At 40.1% G+C, this 21,013-nt stretch overlaps 1 protein-coding gene across 2 annotated transcripts in view; it reads left to right on the top strand.

Moving 5' to 3' along the window:
- Positions 1 to 4,094: 4,094 nt before the first annotated feature.
- LOC124120430 overlaps positions 4,095 to 21,013 on the top strand; it is a 37,876-nt gene continuing 20,957 nt past the window's right edge. For both annotated transcript variants that reach the window (XM_046483254.2, XM_046483253.2), the window contains exons 1-12: positions 4,095 to 4,172; positions 5,532 to 5,634; positions 6,610 to 6,804; positions 9,338 to 9,471; positions 10,280 to 10,388; positions 11,190 to 11,347; positions 11,496 to 11,618; positions 12,512 to 12,599; positions 13,950 to 14,116; positions 15,324 to 15,440; positions 17,283 to 17,372; positions 19,560 to 19,686. In XM_046483254.2, the coding sequence (XP_046339210.2) occupies positions 4,167 to 4,172; positions 5,532 to 5,634; positions 6,610 to 6,804; positions 9,338 to 9,471; positions 10,280 to 10,388; positions 11,190 to 11,347; positions 11,496 to 11,618; positions 12,512 to 12,599; positions 13,950 to 14,116; positions 15,324 to 15,440; positions 17,283 to 17,372; positions 19,560 to 19,686 (1,417 nt within the window). In that variant the 5' untranslated portion in view covers positions 4,095 to 4,166. The remainder of the gene's footprint in view (positions 4,173 to 5,531; positions 5,635 to 6,609; positions 6,805 to 9,337; positions 9,472 to 10,279; positions 10,389 to 11,189; positions 11,348 to 11,495; positions 11,619 to 12,511; positions 12,600 to 13,949; positions 14,117 to 15,323; positions 15,441 to 17,282; positions 17,373 to 19,559; positions 19,687 to 21,013) is intronic.

Raw genomic sequence — 21,013 nt, 5'->3', positions numbered from 1 at the left:
GTCAAAGTTTTATTTGACAGTGTGCTATCTCCCTCCTGAGAATTCAACGAGTTTCAATCATGTGGTACAATACTGTATGTGTGTGGAGACTTCAATAGCAGGGTCTCAGACCTGAATATTTTTATAGAAGGCGTGGACATGCTACCCGAAAGCAGGTCGTAGATTATGTGACTAACGCCAATGGGCGGAGATTTCCTGATAGATTCAAATTTCTGTTTACCGAATGGAAGAAATACAGCATCCAATTACTTTACCTACATATCAACGAGGGGAGCCTCTGTAGTTGACTATTGCATGATACCATATGCATCTCTGTGTGATTTTAGCTGTTTTCGGGTACTTAGACCTTCAGCGTTAATAAAGGGCGCTGGTGTTGAACAGGTAAATACAGACTAACATAGTAAGCTTGATGACTCGCTGTTACAGTGGTCAGTGTCTTGTGAGACTATTAATATTTGCTCACAGGTAGTAGATAACCAGTCAGACACGGTTTATGCTGCACGATATATTTTATCTGATACACCTTCTGACTTTTTAGCATCTGATAAATGTATAGCACACTTGAATGACATCATATGTCAGCTCGAGATGTCGACCCAGTCACATAATGACCTAGATCTAGGTGCGGAGACTCTCAAAGACTTAGTTCAGAGAGAGATGCATGAAAAGTTAAAACTACGTTCTCATGTTGTTTTTGGTGGTAAGAGCAATAAAAAGCGTCGTGTGAGAACTCCATGGTGGAATGATGATCTGCGTGTATTGTGGAATGACATTGCGAGGCTGAGAGAAAGTGGTGTAAATGTAAACGCCCTGGTAATGAGAGAATGTTTCTGAAACATAGCTTTGTTAGAAAGCGAATAGCACTAACAGAAGTGTCCTGTGGGAGAAATTATGTAACATTGGTGTGAAAGAGAAAATGTTTCTAGCACTTCAATCTCCATATGATAATGTGAAATGCATTGTACGTATAAATGATATGCTTACATCCTTGTTTAATGTTAATCGGGGTTTAAAACAAGGATGTTTAATCTCGCCAGTTCTGTTTAACTTTTTTTTATTATTGATATGCTTGACAAGCTCAATGAAACTCGTATTGGTATTTGTGTTGATGATATTACTATTGTAGTCTTAGCATATGCTGATGATCTCACTTTACTTGCAGAATCGATAGATGATTTGAATCGTTTATTACATGTTATGAATACTTGGTGTGTTGATAATAGTATCCTTATTAAAAATGTCCAAGATTGTACACTTTAGAAATGTAAGCGTCCCAAGAACAACAGCTTTTTCAGTATTGGCAACTCTGTTTTAGACATTGTTGATTGTTATAATTATCTAGGCCTACTGCTCACGGAACATGTTGACTGCAATGCTATGGCAAAAGCAGCAGCTAAATCGGCTAACAGAGCATTAGGTCTTCCTATATGTAATTATATAAGGCAATTGGAGGTATGCAATCCACTACTTATTCCAAATTGTATGATACGATTTTTTCGCCAGTCTTGAGTTGTGGGGCATCTATCTGGGGTCATGGTGACATTTCTTCTGTAAATGCCGTTCACCATCGTGATTTGAGAATTATCTTTGGTTTGGGTAAATACGCTCCAAATGTTGCTGTTAATGGAGATATGGGATGGATTCCTCCGATAGTTAGACAATGGATGTGTATTGTTAAACAATATTTTCGTTTTACTAAAACGTGTGAAAAAAATGGAATTTTCGTTTGAGGAATAAACTGTTATGCAAGCCTGGCGGAAGAACGGGTGGTAATAGATTACGGCTAGTGACTGGTAGTATATTTTATATACCCCTTTTACACTAAATTAATATATTTATGCTGTATATACTGTGATATATTTTAAATCTCTCGTAACCCTTAACGAGTGGCTCACTTTTATGTCCTGTTATATATATATCTATATAAATATGTTAGTGAGGTGAGACTCAAATAAACAATCTGTCTGTCTGTCTGTTTTACCTACTAATTGCCCCATGGCCAGAGGCTTTCATATGCTGATTGGCCAAGCTAACATCTATTGTTAAACTGCATGTTTTGATTACACTGCATACTCTATCAGCGCATGAACTGACAGAACTGCTCAGACCAGCAAAGGATGAAGATATAATCTTAAATCGGGTGAGTGAAATGGCTATAATCTCTATTTTGTGTTGTATTGAAATAATACAGTATGTTGACAGTATTATGATAAGTAATTTAAATTTATGTAATCTAATATAAATGTTGATTATGTCTAATTATTTAAATCTGCATAAGGTAAGCGAAACAACCATAATTCATCACTAAAAAATATCCTATCACTCTAATGAAACCGCCGTCATATAGCTGGAATATTGCTGATTGCGGCGTTAAGCAATAAACAGACAGAGAGTTGAAATATGTGTGAAATTGTTTTACTTCTAGAATGTTTTAAGAAAGCTTTGTAGTGTATAGATTTAGATGTGATACATTCGAATCATTGTGAATAAAATGTGTGTTTTATCTTGTTCAATATATTAAATGTTAAATAATGTTTTAGTCTGTGTCAGTATGTTAGACAGTATACTGTGTCTGAGTGGGGTATTCATGTTAAACTGCGGTATGGTATCTCAGTGAGCTAGCACTATAAATCGGCATTAGACTAGTACAAGCAGCCAAACACACGTACATGCACGTCGCTATATAAGTGCAATAATCTTGGACGCGACGATAAACCCAATTTCACCTCACCTCACATCTAAGACTTAAGATGTAATCTAAATGTTTTCACCACATTTAATGTCAATTCATAATATCATTAATTTCTGTCTTAAAGTAATGTATCTGTTTATACAGAATGTGTAAGCGATATGTATGTATATTGTGTATGTATTATACAGTCAAATGAAGTCTCCCTTCGTCATACCAAAAGACGTTTAAAGATGGTACTTGTTGAAACCCTGTCTGGCGCTCGGCATAAAGGGGCTAAAACGAGGACTGGTCGGCTCGGAGTCAGTATACTGTGTCTGAGCGGGGTATTCATGTTAAACTGCGGCATGGTATCTCAGTGAGCTAGCACTATAAATCGGCATTAGTCCGGTCTAGTACAAGCAGCCACACACACACACACACGTACATGCACGTCGCTATATAAGTGCAATAATCTTGGACGTGACGTTAAACCCCATTTCACCTCACCTCACTTTGAGGAACTATGCCCAGGACTTCAATTTACCAAACATCTAGATTGCAATTTCAAGGCAAATTAAGTCAAATAACGGAATATAAAAAATAATATCACTTTTCCAATAATTTTATTCGGAGGTCGGGTTTGATAAATTTTAAGCTCTTTATGGCGTACTGTTGTAATAATTTATAAATAGTGGATGCCATTACTAATGATGAAGGAATGAAATTCCACAGAATGGCAAACTTGTTGATGATGATTACGTTGATGGCCCTGTACTGCTCGACGGGACGAAGATGGGTGACGTCCAGGTGTCGTCCTATTCCAAAACTGCTAAGAGTCGGTTCTTTGAGTTAATACTTTCTGTTAAGGATAGCAAGTGCGTTATCTGACTTAACTGCGTAGTCAGACATAAAACACAACCTGAGAGATAAAAAAATAAATCAATAAATAAATGAAACTAAATACAACAGAAATATGCTGCACGGAAATATCACGCAGTCATTTCGTAATACACGAGAATATTGATTTATAAAATCATTTTGAAATAGTTTAGTTGGTGTTGCAATCCATTCGACCTTTGTTGTACAGATATCGGTGTATACCATCGCTGTGATAACACCACAGTGTTGTCAGATCCCTGAGCTATATCACCGAGAGCCCTATCGCCCGGTATACCGTAGTCCCTCTACTGAAGGCATGAACCTAGATTTAAACATGGTTTCAAATACATGACACTGCAATACTATCTTAAGGACAAACCGACTAATGCCAAATTTACCAAAAAAGCAAAACAATTCCACGTGAGCTCAAATAAAATCAATACAGCATGTTCGGTAAGCGCCCCTTTGGTATATTATAGAGTAAACGGGTATATTTTATTTAATAATTATCACATAGATGTTGAACGTTATGGAGGCATTACGGTAAATATGATGCTCATCACTTTTGTCTGTCGGGTCAGAGTTCATTGTGACGTCACGGTAGAATAACACGACAATGAAGGTAAATGTTTATATCTCCCGAATCTTTATTTGTTTTAATTGTATTTTATCCATCCCTCACCCATGACGTTTTATATTAAAGAGGGGATAGTGTGTATTGAAGGTAGAGAAATTGTGTGGTCATACGTTCACGTTAGAGCGATAAACAAACATCGACAAGAACGCTGCTGTGCATCGTGGTGTTTGTCGCCAGCATCGTCCTAGCAGTTTCAGATGGAGTGGGTGCGTTCGGCTTCACACCGAATTTAACAGCGGACAGTAAGAAAGGTTTTAACACATTGTTACCGTGAGAGAATTGAACTGTTTTCATTGACGCATCGGGGGCAGGGCTGGGGGCAGTCGTCTGAGGCGCCGCAATTCGCTGTGCAGAGTTGCGTCCCTTGGACTCATCAGCAACCCATGGTCGAGGGTTCGAATGAGAGCACCGAGTATGAGAGGAATCGGTCTATGGTCTTCTGTCCCATTATATCCGCTTAAGTATGGATATTTTGATTATGTTACTGAATCATCGACTTATGAACTTGAGAAATCACGTGCCTGATGTATTTCATAAATTTGATTAAGCGATCATTTTGTGTAAGTTCTCAATGAACAATAACATTCCGATGTATTTCACATTGCACGCAGTGTATGTTCAGCTCCTAATGTATACAGAATCTAATAATTAATAAGGAATTTGTTAAATGATATCATTACTGAAGAATGTATAATTATGAATAAATTCCTACAACAGTTTGCATATCTATAAGGTATAGCTATCACAATAAAAAACATATAGTTTTGTGTAAAGTGAGCGAGTGAGTGAGTGAGTTAGGTTCAACGCCGCTTTGAACAGTAACAGCCTGTCAGCTAGGAGGAAAGCCTGAAGTAATGCAGGTCTAAGTCGTTTACTACTATGGTGAAAACCACGAATATGGGTATGGTGCTGACAAACCTAGAAACATAATTGTGGCGAACCGGGATTCGAACCCACGATCGTAGGTTTCTTGCGTGTCCAAGGGACGCAACTCTGCACAGATAATTGCGGCGCCTAAGACGACTGGACCACCTGTTCTGTGTAATGCACGTGACACAATGTTAAAGGACTGAGCCTTAAAACCAATTAGACATGGAAGTGCTTTTGAAACGGAACGTTATCCTCTTGTTTGGACAATGCAGGACAGTCAACAGTACCAAGGAGGAATATTTTGTTCAGAATAACTGTCGAGACGAATGGAATAGGAATCACGCCACATTCAGTGCAGGTTATTTTGCGAACTCACGTTCATGAAATACAGAACGGTCGATCTGTCCCCGCCGTGATATTGCTCACACGGCGTAAAACCATACTCACTCATGAAATACATCACAATCTTTGCAGATTACGTCATTAATTCTACTGTTTGGATGTGTCGTCCACCATGTCAGCACGGCAACGACCGGCCCCTATTGTACAGCCGGATCACCACAGCCAAAACCAACCGGTACGTGTGCATCAATGGGTGAGTGAGTGAGTGAGTGATGTAGGAATCGGAAGTATTCTGCAGCGATTCTAGATTCGATTCAACTGTACCACGGCGACACGTGCGAATGAAGTCAGTATGTCAATCATTAATGAGACCGAAATTATGTAAGGTAGGCGTGTGGTGTTTTTTTGTTAGTTGTTGTTTTTTATTGTTTTTGTTTTTTGTTTTTTATTTTTATTTATTTAATTTATTTATTTATTTATTTTATTTTTTTAACACACACCTTAAACACAACACCCTACCTCCACACCACCATCTCTGATATCCCACTCCCTATACACACCCTAACTACATGTACACACTAACCACAATCCCCACCTCGCACCCTTTATAACACCAGAGGCCCAATTCCGTTTTTCATTTTCAGTAAAAAAAAATCAAACACATTGTCCCACAGAATTTAATTGTGTAATAAAACCTTCAACATACAAGGTTTAACAGAACCAAATTTCAGAACTCCAACATACATATTTTTCAAAAAGTTGCTTCTTGAACAATGAATCTCAAAGTGCCTTTAAAGCATTGAGAATGTATAATCAGATACATCACATCGGCAAACACATCCACATCTCGACATACACGGTTAACCACATTTCACTTCACCTCAGATCGACAGACACTCCCATCCCTACCCTACCACCCCCCTCTACATACGCACCACCCATCACAACCCTCCTCCTCCACAACCCAGCAACTACCCCCGTACCCTCACCACAGAGACAGAGAGAGAGAGAGAGAGGAAGAGAGAGAGAGAGAGAGAGAGAGAGAGAGAGAGAGAGAGAGAGAGAGAGAGAGAGAGAGCAATCGTTAAAATGTTAAATCGTACGTGCCTGAGTTAATCACACGGACAAAACACTCGTTACTTTAAATCTGATTATTTCACCACGGTACGGTAAAACGACCATAACGTCAACCCGAACTTGTTCAAAATAGACCCGCCCTTTCCGGATCTTCCCCGGAGCTTCCAGACCCGCCTGGAGGCGAACTTAGTCGACCGGGGTTTCACCATGGAGGTTGCTGAGTACGCCGACGATGACGGCAACCGAGCGGCGTTGACTGTGGTGAGAGGGGGAGACTTCACAGACGTGGTATTCGACTATCAGGCTGGACAGGTGTACACAGTGCACGGTAAGTGCTGTTATCAGTTTGCACTTGGCGCTGCTCAGTATCTATACAACCACCCTTAACGACCGTATGACTGCTAGAAATAAGTAGCGGTAGGCATGTTGTAAAGCCATTATCCTTTGCGGGTAATGTCTTTACTGTTCTGGGCATGACATACCCTTGAAACGATGTTGGAAACAAAACACTAAGTCTTCAAAATACCAATCAAAGTGAGTGAGTGAGTGAGTGAGTTGGGTTTAACGCCGCTTTTAACAGAACTCCAGTTATATCGCGGCGTGTCAGCTTAGCGTGGGAGGAAAGCCCGAAGTGATGCAGGTCTCAGACGTTTACCACTTCGGTGAAACCCACGAGCACGGGTATGGTGCTGACAAACCTAGAAACATAATCGGGGCGAACCGGGATTCGAATCCACCATCACCACGATCTTTGACAGGTACATGTATGTACGTACGGTGGCCCATAAGGGACATGGAGTCTGTTTTTCAATATTTTGATATTTCATATACTGTTATCGTAACCTTTTGCAAATTAACACAATTTGTCATACAAATATGTGAGAAATCATGTATAAAAACAACCGAAAACATGGAAAATGTATTTCTAGAAGCTATTGAATCGCTGAATTGTGAAGCGAAAATGTCCAAAACTAAAACTATTTCCACCGCGGTGGAAATAGTTTTTCTGTATTTTCATTTTCGTTTTTGACATTTTCGCTTTTGTTTTTGACATTTTCGTTTTTGTTTTTGACATTTTCATTTTAGTTTTTGACCTTTTCGTTTTTGTTTTTGACATTTTCATTTTAGTTTTTGACATTTTCGCTTCACTTTTTAGCGATTCACTATCTACTTTATATATAATTTATCACATATTTGTATGACAAATCGTGTTAATTTGCAAAAGGTTACGATAACAGAAAGTGAAAATTCAAAATATTGAAAAACAGACTCCATGTCCCTTATGGGCCCCCGTATGGTTGTGCTATTCATCATTTAAGATAGGTCATCGAAGGACCATTATTATAGAAATGTTACAGGAGTGTTAAATGGATGACCACGGATTGCGGTTCTGCACTCACTGCATGCTAAGTATACATGTATGTTGTCAGATTTCCAAGGTGAAACCCCAGCTGAACACCCTACGCTTTTTCATTAATCAACCTTACAACTGGAATGTATTTTAAATACAATAACCCTCAGCCTACCTTTACATATTTATAAGATTATGTTGCAGCTACCCTAACTATGCCATTGCAATAGGAGTGTGTGAGTGTTTCAACAGTATTTCAGTTAGATCTCGGTATGTCAGCTTAATGTGGGAGGAACGCCCGAAGTGATGCAGGTCTCAGATGCATGGGTATGGCTGACAAACCTAGAAACATAATCGGAACAAACCGGGATTCGAACCCACACTCATATGTTTATGGATAAAATCGACGCCTTTGACGACTTGGTCACCCATGCCCCCGAGAAAAAGGAAGACGCACATATGTAGAGGCGTCATCAACTAATTTGTATGCAGGGCGACATGATGATGGCCCTAATCAGTCACCATAGATTTGGATTTGATGACGTTGAAAATTAATCATCTTTTACTATTTTGTAAAGCATACTCTTGGAAAGACTGGTTATCTGGACGATCATTATTATGACAATCCATATTACATAAATAAATAGTTTTATGTTCCGACACATAAATATTCTACTGGTTCATTTTGCAACCTTCTACTTGCAAGCTTGTTTCGTTGTTTCTTATCTTGTAATATTATCATAACACACCCTAAAACTTAAAGTTGCAAGTTTTATCCGCCATTCGGTACATGTGTATCTGCGGAAGATCACAGTTTAGTCATGTAATATGCCAGCATCACAACATAATAAGAGTGAGTGAGTATGATTTTACGCCGCTTTTTAGCAATATTCCAGCAATATCACGGCGGGGGACACCAGAAATGGGCTTCACACATTGTACCCATGTCGGGAATCGAACCCGGGTCTTCGGCGTGACGAGCGAAAGCTTTAACCACTAGGCTACCCGATCGCCCCCAACATAATAAGAACATGACAGTGCCACAAATTGGTACGAGAGAGCGGCATCTAAACAGTGGCTTCCAGCACGTTCTGGTGTCATGGCATAACCAATTTGAATATTTGTTCAGAAAGTTATATTTAATGAGATTGATGTTTGTAGCAATACATTGTCGGACTGTATATCACGATGTACCCTGCCGGACAAAAACAAATATACTCTCATGATTGATGGCTAAAAATATAATAAACAAGAAATGGAATTCGATGGTGATGTATTTAATACGGGCATTGTTGTGTTTTGGACCTTAAGGAGGCAGTGTTTCGGCGACTGTTTTCAGCCCAGTAGCAAATGTAATTTCTTTGTCAAATCCAATTTTCGAATGAACGCTTTTTTGGGCCCAACAGTATAGTGTTGCCTTGTTATGTTGATGAGGTGGTGGTCATATACAATAGGCTGATGTATACAAATGAATTCTGATGGAATCTTAGTTTATTCTTACTTCTTTAAGACGGTGTCTGTGTGACCAAGACGATGTCCAACGACACTGTGGACGACTACTTATTTGGCGACATCGGCATTAACGGCACCGGTCACATCTTCTCAACAAATGACATTATTAAGTTTGCAAAGCATTATGGTGAAGTGAGTATATTGGTTTTATGTGTATTCATACGACGAAACCAGCTCAGATCCCTTTATCCTGTGGGGAATCCAGTTTAGAATAGGTCCCCAGTTACCCATGCTTGTAAGAGACGAGTAAACGTATTCTTCTTCTTATTATTATCTGTATTAAATGATCGAGTATGTTTTCACACCGCTTTTAGCAATATTCTAGCAATATGACAGCGGGGTACATCAGAAATGGGTTTCACACATTTTACCTTTATAGGGAATCGAACCCGGGTCTTCGGCCTGGCGAGCTAACACTTTCACCACTAGACTACCCCACCACCCACATCTGTATTATATTTATTATTGATATTTTAATGATGCTTGGAGTTATTTTGGTTTCTTCAATGAGACTGAATGGGGGTTATCTTCTCTTCCTTTTTCTCCGAGGCTAACCTTAGACCCGTAAATCATCCGGGTTAGAATAGGTCTTCAGCAACACACGATAAGAGCCGACTGTGCTCGTCGTCCGCGGCGACTAACGGGATCGGGTGGTCAGGCTCGCTGTTGTTGTTGATGCATGTCATCGTATCCTAATTGCATGGATCTATGCTCACAATATCAATCACTGGATTGTCTTGTTCAGACTCGATTATTTACAGACCGCCTCAAATAGCTGGAATATTACTGAGTACGGCGTTAAATAACAAACAAACAAACAAATCTTTAACTTTACTGATTTTGTTAACACGATTTTGTGTTTTGTCTTGTTTTGGGACGGAGTGGGTTCTAGACATGTATGGAAAAACGTTCAAAGATGGTGTGTTCATTACTTTCCCAGACCTATCTGGGTCAATCTGAAGTTCGTGGTATTAACTGTGACCGATGGCGGACTTGCATGTACTGGGATTATTTCAAGGCCAACTTCACACTCGACTACTATTTTTCAGGTAGGTAAACACCAAGAGCAATGTTTGACATATAATGACCATAATTACGGATCAACAGGCATAAGGACGATATGATACGCAACCTGCAAAAACCAGTGTTTCAAATAAATTAATTGATGTTAAACTTTTGTATTTTGCTAAGCTCTCATCTATCATTTTCAGTACTTATTTGTCTTTAAAAAATTCTGAGAAACAAAGCCAGCATTACAGTGAAGGTAATGTTTTCTTCGCGTGTGAACTGAGGAGAAAAAACTTTACGCTCCCAACTTCTAAATGCCTCTCAAAAAAGCTATTCATCCATATATCTTATCCTTACTTATACCTCTCTGTTGATTTACGTCTAAAAATATTTTAGTTCGCGATATTGTATCCGAAAATAACATCACTTTGTCTGCATTCAAACAATATTTCAACATGGTTTTATGTTATTATATATAATTTATTTTGATTTAAAACTGTTTAAAATTTATAAATATTCGCACGGTACGTAACAGCCAATGGGGATCTCAGACATCTTATCATTAAAAATCAATAAATTTCAAACAGGGTAGGGGTCACGTGGATGCAAATTCATTTCTTACTCCAGTCTTCATTTAACCAATCTATTTTCACACAAAGTAACCCAGCCACAGATTACTTTTACAAACTGTTGCAGGAATGAGTGATGGTTAAATAGACATGATCAAATTAACAACAGTTCTTTCACTTTTCAATTACTTTAAAAACAAATTCGCTGTACTTTCTTTTGCCTCTCAGTTAATAAACTGACACACATATATGTTATTTCTCCTGTGTGAGCAGCTCTGAACTGGACAACTTCGATGACATATCCACAAGTCCCTGTTAGAGCAGACGTCACAGGAATTATGCAAACAGCCTCCGGTCAGAGGGACTTTCATCACATGTACGATTATTATGACTTCCGGCCCGGAATAGAGCCAGGTCTCACTGTCTTTGAGGTATAACGGTTTCATTATATCGCTTTTGATGGAAAAAATAAAGAATATAATTGCATTTGTATCAACTCTTTTAATGTCTCATTTGTACCTAATATACCGTGAATGTGTTTTGTCTGCTAAATGTCTGAAATTATGCTTTCTTATCCAGACACCGCCAGATGTAGTGTGCCCGCAACGGAAGAGCGTCAAACTGATTCCGAAGGTGGCCAATCAGTTTTACTTCCGGATGGAAGACACGAACGTACCGTCTGCGCACACTTTCAACTTACAGGTGAGACTTGACATGGTTCACAACAGTTCTTCATACCCACTATCATCTCAAAGATTAGGCAATGCATGTGTATGAATCGTGCTGAGGAACTACATCCAACTTAAGTCACAACGAGGTTGTATATCGTCCTTGACACGTCATCAAGCTGTGTCAAGGTCAGCGTTGGGATCATGTAGAGTTGAGTTGGGTTCAAGGCCGCTTTGTGCCGTTACCACAGCGTGTTTATTGATGTGGGAGGAAGGCTGTACGTGATGCTGATCTGTGATGTTTACCAGGATGATTATCAGGGTGAATCTGGGATTATACTCAACGATAATAGGATCCTGATAAGCAAGAGGGACGCAACTTGATCTGTGGAGTTGACGAAAGTCGGATGTATCTTTGTAATTGTGTGTGGGCTATCATGTCTTACTAGATGATTTGTAAATACAGTCGATTTTAAGTTACTGTAGAATTAAATGAGTGAAAGAGTTGGGTTTAACGCCGCTTTGAACAGTATTCCAGGCTTATAACGGGGTGTCAGCTTGATGTTGGAGTAAAGTGATGCAGGTCCCCAGACGTTTACCACTTTGTGGATAAATATTTTCCGTGTCTTAAAAGTCAATTTCTACAGACATTCTGTTTGTTGTGCTGCAAAACTAATCAACAAACTCCTGAAATCTTGTTCTGGCATTAATGGCTGATTCCTGGGAACAAATTAATGTTTAAATGGATGAATTGTTGACCAATTGATCAATGTTGCGCTAAGATCATACATCATGGATGTGACTTTATTAGTCCGGATTACTTGTATTCAACATAACTTTCTTGAGAATGTCACCACCACACCAGATAGACTGTACAATAACAGATTACCTGTCTCCTACCTGCACAATGTACGACTTTCTGTCTAGGCGTGGTACGACAATGAGTACAAAGTGATACGGGTGGATTATCCCGACCAGGGGCGACCCGCAATCCACATTGATGACTTCAATAGGGGTAAGTGCTGACACCTTTTCCCGTTGTGTCTGATGTGTGGTAACGCGACGCAAGGATATCATATATAGACTTGGAAGAAAGTTCCTTCTGAATTAAGCGCGCCATCTGCAACGTGTATGTAGCTCCCAATGCAGCAAGGTCACTCCCTCTCCAGCCCAAATAAGAGATCTGCGAGGGTTTCTTGCTTCAGAACTTATTCTGAGGCTTTGAAATGCCAACACGCTTATGTCAAGAAATATTTTTAATGTGAAATTTACACGGTAGGCGACTTTCCATGATGCGAGTCACATGACCTCGAAAATGACGTTCATAAGCGTGTGAATGACACATTTTGACGTTTATACGTTGTTCAAGAGACGTTCTTAAAATGACGTATACATGAAAGGACTATCTTGGACCTTTAGAAAACTTCGGAAAAGTCAGCTTCGACGGTCACATAATTTGGCTATCATTCGATGCCTGGCTCAGGGGCTGTGGGGTAGCCTACTGGGTAAAACGTTAGCTCGTCACGGGTTTGATTCTCCACAATGGTACAATGTGTGAAGCCCATTTTCCGGTGTACCGCCGCACTCACTCAATCACTCACTCACTCACTCACCATGAATATATTCATATCATATTCATAAATATCTGGAAATATTGATCGGAACACATAGTCACAGCAGAATTAAACTGTACATGACCACTATGAGTCACGTATTAAAATGAAAGTTTTTCATTTATACCTCATGTATTTAATGTATTAAAATAATAGTTTTTTGTTTATACCTCATGTAATCATAGTTTCTAAGTTATATTTTCCAGGTGCCATATAAGCAGTGTTAAATAATAGGCTTAAAGTTTAAACTGCGAAATACCCTTATTTTGCGAAAATCTGGTGTTGCAACTGATTTTCAGCGATCGATTCATTTAATACGTTGATATAATATTATTTTAAGCTGAGATATTACTCACCTGTGTTATTCTATAACAGAAACTTGATCATTATACTGATAAATGTGACCTAGTTTTGTGTTTCAGTTATATCACGGCGTGTCAGATTAATTGGTCTTGGAGGAAAGCCCGAAGTAATGCAGGTCTTAGGCACTAATCTCGAAATGAAAATGACCGTTGATAATAAGTTTTTCCCCACCAGAATGCTCCTTTAAAATTTAGATCAAGTTGGTCTGAATACGTGTGTATGAATGTCAATTCGAATCTGAGATTCAAACTACGATCATAGGTTTCTGGCACTCCTAAGGGAGGCAACTCTGCACAACATAAAACATACGGATGAAAGAGTGAAGTAGGTTATAACTGTGACAACATCCTGCATCCAAAATATTCATGTACAACAACATCCGGTCACAGGTACTCGCTACACCATTGACAAGGAGTATGGCAACTGCAGCATGACACCACTCCCAGACACAGTGATGGATACCAAGAGAGTGGGGAAGGGCAACCATTGGTTTCTGGAACTTCTCGATCCACTGGAGTTCCTCCGACTCCAAGCCGATTTTGTTTATGTGGGACAGGTAATTATGTTTATTTGGGACGGGCAATAGTGTTTATGTGGGACACGTAGTTGCGTTTAAATGGGACATGTAATTATGACTGTATCGGACAGGTAATTATGTTTATGTGGGACAGGTAGTTGTGTTTAAATGGGACATGTAATTATGACTGTATCGGACAGGTAAATATATTTATGTGGGACAGGTAGTTGTGTTTAAATGGGACAGGTAATTATGACTATATCGGACAGGTAATTATGTTTATGTGGGACAGCTAGTTGTGTTTAAATGGGACGGATAATTATGAATATATCGGACAGGTAATTATGTTTATGTTGGACAGGTAATTATGTTCATGTGGGACAGATAATTATGTTTATGTGGGACAGGTAATTATGTGTATGTGTGAGAGGTAATATTGTTTCCACTAGCATTTGCAAAACTCTGTCTTGGATGAAATTCAGATATATATTCGACGTCCGAACAAGGGGAAAGTCTTTAAACGTGGATTGTTTAAATGTGAGGCTTGTTAGATTGGGGAATGAGCTTATATAGGTCTGTTCACCCCTTGTCCTGTATGTTGATTTGTCTAAACACTCTCACGTACATGTTGTTGGAAGTTTATTGGGGGTTTTATGTTACGAATGTTCAATATACCGATACAGTTAATAAAAGAATTAACTGCGCATCGTACATTGCCTATAATCCGTATGTACAATTGTAAAGAAAGGACTTAATTTAGTAAGTGATCATGAGTGAGTGAGTGAGTGTAACGCCGCTTTTAACAGTATAACAGTTATATCACGGCGCGTCAGCTTAATGTGGGAGGAAAGCCCGTAGAGATGCAGGTCTCAGACGTTTACCACTTCGGTGAAACCCACGAGCACGGGTATGGTGCTGACAAACCAAGAAACATAATCGGGGCGAACCGGGATTCGAACCCACAATCATAGGTTTCTGGCGTACCCAAGGGACGCAACTCTGCGCAGCGAATCGCGGCGCCTTAGACGACTGGGTCACCCGTGCCCCCAAGTGATCATGACGTTACTTTTGTTACTAAAGATGCTTTAATATGAACACTATAGAATATAAAGGAATGTTACTCAGGAAACACGTTACTGGGTTGTTTACAGTGACTCTTTTTGATATCATATACTGATTCTCTGAATTATTTTTTTGTTTATGATTCGGTGCATTACATTATTCATATTTCTTTCATTTTTGCCAGCGAACTGTACGTGGATTGATCTGTGACCTGTTCGTTGCCAAGGTAACCGGCAAGAGTGCCGTCATCTACACCAACACAGCGGCCGACAATGTCACAGTAGAAGCCTATTTCTCCAGGGTAGGGATGAGCAGACTTTGTCCAAATATGGAGACAGAATCCATATGATTGTGTGGTGAAAAATCTGCAAAATACAATGACTTCATGGATTCGGTGACTTGGTTGATTGCATGTCACCGTATCCCGATGGCGTGGCATGTTGCTCATAATATCAACCACTCGTTTGTCTAGTCCAAACTTGATTATGTACAGGGCGTCGTCATACAGCTGGAATATTACTGGATGCAGTGTAACAACAAACAAACAAACAAACAAACAAAGATCCAATGGCTGCCGGGGTTGATCCTTGAGTATCTCACTTATCCGAAGACCCGTGAAGATCTGGGTTAGAATCGGTCTTAAGCAGCCCATACGACTATACTTGTCGTAAGAGGCGACTAACGGGATCGGGTGGTCAGGTTCGCAGTCTTGGTTGATGCATGTCATCGTATCCCAATTGCGTGGATCGATGCTCATGATATTAATCACTGCATTGTCTGGTCCAGACTCGATTATTTACAGACCGCCGTCATACAGCTGGGATATTGCTCACTGCGGCCTTAAATAATAAACAAAACAAACACATCTCCTAATATCCACCCTATGAAATAAAGCGAGTTTGTAAATTAAACAGAAAATTCATTTTGTATACGGGGTGATATGTATTTAGGTGGATAAATATTCAGATGCCATAACGTTGTTTTTTTAAATGTCTTGGTCGGGACTTAATTTGACCGTCGGGAAATGAGAAATGTCCATTTATGTGAAAATATAAAAGCGGTCCATGACTAAAAATCAGACACAGCATCTGTGACAGAGTAACGTCTCCAATGTGTAAAGCTGCACACGAGTTGCTATGGCAAACGAGATCAGTTAGAATTTTCATCCAACGTTTCTTTTTTGTTTGTTTGTTGTTTAACGCCTCACTCAGCAGTATTCCAGCTATATGGCGGCGGCAATTAAATGATTGAGTCTGGACCAGACAATCCAGTGATTGACATCATGAGCATCGACCCACGCAATTAGGATACGATGGCATGTATCAACCAAGTCAGCAAGCCTGACCATCCGATCCCGTTTGTCGCCTCTTACGACATGCATAGTCGCTTTTTAAGACACATCTTGTGTAGTGTAATTGTTTTTGTGTATAAAGTTTGCGTAAAGTTTGAATTGTAAATTAAATATATTTTGCGAAGTTGCGACGACATTACGAAAGTTATTATGGATTTTGACCGGTTTTGTGTTCCATAGAAATATCTTTTTTTCGCTTAGCAAATAGCCCAGCTAACCACAGCAACCACGAGTGAGGTCCCCACCCGGGACTATGTACTTGTGATATCCTTGATCCTGATAACGAGCATCAATAACCCCATGTACACAGGTGACCTCGGAAGCTGATAACGCCAATCCCTGCTTTTAAATGTTCGTAGCACGCTTTTCAGGACAGCCAGCTTGTCCAGCGAACACGTTTTGGTCAATTTGAGGACAAATTTTAAAAAACATCCACTCAAAAAAATATTAAATGGTCGGGCTCTTATGCCTTATCTGCTGCAGCAGTCAGACATCTGATGGAATGAAAGCAGCTGGCGAGAGTATAGAAGTATGAAATCTTAGAAGGGACATTGTCGCGCTGTTGCGCTTGGGGGTAATTTTAACTGTTTTAAAGCGAAATAGCGACAATGTCCAGCCTATGTTTTATGGTGTTAATACTTTTACACACAAGCACACAAGCACGCACGCACGCAGGCATGTGTTTTGTTTGGGCCTCATCACAGCTCCTATTATAAAATCGTCTGTCAATTCGCGGAACCCGGTTTGCGAAGTGAATCAGTCGCGTGTGAGCTTTGGGTTTGTTTGTTTCAGAGTTCCAACGAGAGTACTGACACAGGTGTTCCCGGTGACAAGGGGGTCTACACGCATGTCCTCGTACAAATTGTCACCTATATAAACCAGGTCAGATTGTTACTGAATGAATGAGTGAATGGTACGGTACGCCACAGCAGCGTTACAGCAATGTATTTCAGCATCATCGCAGAATTGGCTCGTCGCCAGTCAAACCAGTAGTTGTTGTTTGTTGTTGTTTAACGCCGCAATCAGCAATATTCCAGCTATATGACGGAGGTCTGTAGACAATCCAGTGATTGACATTTTGAGCATCGATCCACGCAATTGGGATACGATGACATGCATCAACCAAGTCAGCGAGCCTGACCACTCGATCCCGTTAGTCGCCTCTAACGACAAGCATTGGATGCTGAGGTCCTATTGTAACCCGGATCTTCACGGATTGATGGATATGCAACGATCATCTCCGCTTGGGAGTGATGATACAGCTGAAACGTTGTGACCATGCGAATCCCACACCCAAACAGTCAACAGTCAGAAAACACAATGTCGCCTTCACTATATAGCTGGGATTGTGCCGACACGGGATCACGTGTCAAGTAACGCCACATACAACACGTGTCAACTAACGCCACATACGTCACGTGTAAACTAACGTTACATACATCACGTGATAACTAACACGATATACATCACGTGTACACTAACGCCACATACATCACGTGTAAACTAACACGATATACATCACGTGTAAACTAACGTTACATACATCACGTGTCAACTAACGCCACATACGTCACGTGTAAACTAACATTACATACATCACGTGTCAACTAACGTCACATAAAACACGTGTAAACTAACACGATATACATCACGTGTTAACTAAAGTTACATGCATCACGTGCCAACTAACACGATATACATCACGTGTCAACTAACGCCACATACGTCACGTGTAAACTAACGTTACATACATCACGTGTCAACTAACACGATATACATCACGTGTAAACTAACGCCACATACGTCACGTGTAAACTTACACGATATACATCACGTGTACACTAACGCCACATACATCCTGTGTCAACTAACACGATATACATCACGTGTATACTAACGCCACATACAACACGTGTAAACTAACACGATATACATCACGTGTACACTAACGCCACATACATCCTGTGTCAACTAACACGATATACATCACGTGTACACTAACGCCACATACAACACGTGTAAACTAACACGATATACATCACGTGTACACTAACGCCACATACATCCTGTGTCAACTAACACGATATACATCACGTGTACACTAACGCCACATACAACACGTGTAAACTAACACGATATACATCACGTGTACACTAACGCCACATACATCCTGTGTCAACTAACACGATATACATCACGTGTACACTGACGCCACATACAACACGTGTAAACTAACACGATATACATCACGTGTACACTAACGCCACATACAACACGTGTAAACTAACACGATATACATCACGTGTAAACTAACGTTACATACATCACGTGTAAACTAACACGATATACATCACGTGTAAACTAACGTTACATGCATCATGTGTCAACTAACGTCACATACATGTACATCACGTGTAAACTAACGCCACATATATCACGTGTAAACTAACACGATATACATCACGTGTACACTAACGCCACATACATCATGTGTCAACTAACGTCACATACATGTACATCACGTGTTAACTAAAGTTACATACATCACGTGTACACTAACGCCACATACAACACGTGTAAACTAACACGATATACATCACGTGTAAACTAACGTTACATGCATCATGTGTCAACTTACGTCACATACGTCACGTGTAAACTAACACGATATACATCACGTGCCAACTAACGTCACATACATCACGACTAAACTAACGTCACATAAAACACGTGTAAATTATCGCCTCATACACCATGTTTAAATTGACGTCATTTACAACATCACGTGTAAAATGACGTCATATACAACATCACGTGTAAATTGACGTATACAACATCACGCGTAAACTGACATATACAACATCACGTGTAAACTGACGTCATATACAACATCACGTGTAAACTGACGTCATATACAACATCACGTGTAAACTGACGTAACCTCCTCCATCACGTGTCAACTAAAGCCACATACATCACGTTTAAACTGACGTCAAATGCAACTCCACGTGTAAACTGACGTTACATACAACACCACGTGTAAATAACGTCATTATGTTTTGTCCTCAGACTCAACTACAGACCATCATGAACTTCTATGACTTTGACTTCAGTCATCCCGACCCCGTGAAAACGTTTGATCTGACGCCATGTTTCTCTGACAGACAACAGATTGGATTCAACGTCAGATTTCCAGGTGAGAGATACGGGTCCCTCCCAAGTGCATTGTAAAGGAATGTTGTTTGACGCCGTAATACAACAACATTATTCGATCTTACGCTGCCTGTGTAATCACTACAAACAAGGTAGACAAGTGTATTATAGTACAACAGTCGATCCACGACGTCGGGCACGATGATACAATCAGCAACGTCACACATAGTGAGTACCCATCCCAATGACTCGACTCTTGCTCGAAATCAGCCCCTGATGGAGATTTCCTCATGTAACGGATAGAAGTCTGACGTAGCCAGATCAGAAGAATAAGATTGTTGCTGGATTATAGCCATGGCAATGACTAATTTGTGCACTTGCACTTTGTCCTAATGGAAGAGTGCGCCTTTTCCAAGCTTCCTAGTCTCAGTCATAATTTCATCTCGTAACTGCCTCAAAAGTGGAAAATAATATGCTCCGTTTATGGTCTGGCTTTTGGAAGAAAGTCCTTCATGACGACATCCTCGGCATCCCGGAATACGGAAGCCATAACGTTTCCAGCTGATGGTACAATTTTTGCCTTCGTTGCTAAAACCTTTCTGGACCAGCTCCAAACAGAGCTAGATTGTTTCGAGACAGGTTGTACCTGGCGCGTTTTTTATCAGATGTGTGAAGATTTGGAATCCAAAGGGCTGATACTTTCCTCATTATCAAAGTCTATGTCATAATGTAATGTGAAAATGTGAAAATGCCTAATGAACGAGGGGGCGGGCGGGTAGAGAGCGTTCGCTCATCACGCCGAAGACCCGGGTTCGATTCCTGACATTGTTACAATGTGTGAAGCCCATTTCTGGTGTCCCCTGCCGTGATATGGCGGGAATATTGCTAAAAGTGGCGTAAAACCATACTCACTCACTCACCCTTAATGAACGAGCAATACGACGCTCGGCGATTCACCTGTCTGTCATCACCATTTAACTTCTTTGAGAGGCATTTAGAAGTTGTAGTACTAAGTAAGGATAAGATATATGGATGAACAACTTCTTTATTACAGTTATGAGCTACGTTTCGGTGTAGGTTCTAACACGTGCTTGATAATGTACAAGTGAATAAAGACGTTTTTCATCCATATATCTTATCCTTACTTGGTCATCACCACTTGGATTCTCTTCATTGTTTCTCGGGTTGCTGACAGACATCCCAGGATGGGGTCGTCTTCACGACTCTCTCCGACACGTTAACGTGAGATTAACCGTTCTTAAGACTGCCTGACAGCTGATGAAATACACTTTTGTGGTCTCATCGGGAACTTTAACAGGGTTTTGTTGTAGCACAAGATATAAGTATTGACAGGCAATATGTCGGGCAGC

This window comes from Haliotis rufescens, unplaced genomic scaffold, assembly GCF_023055435.1.
Source record: "Haliotis rufescens isolate VD_foot unplaced genomic scaffold, xgHalRufe1.0.p SCAF_2, whole genome shotgun sequence".
Classification (NCBI taxonomy): Eukaryota; Metazoa; Mollusca; class Gastropoda; order Lepetellida; family Haliotidae; genus Haliotis; species Haliotis rufescens.
This window is presented reverse-complemented; position numbering and strand designations above follow the sequence as displayed.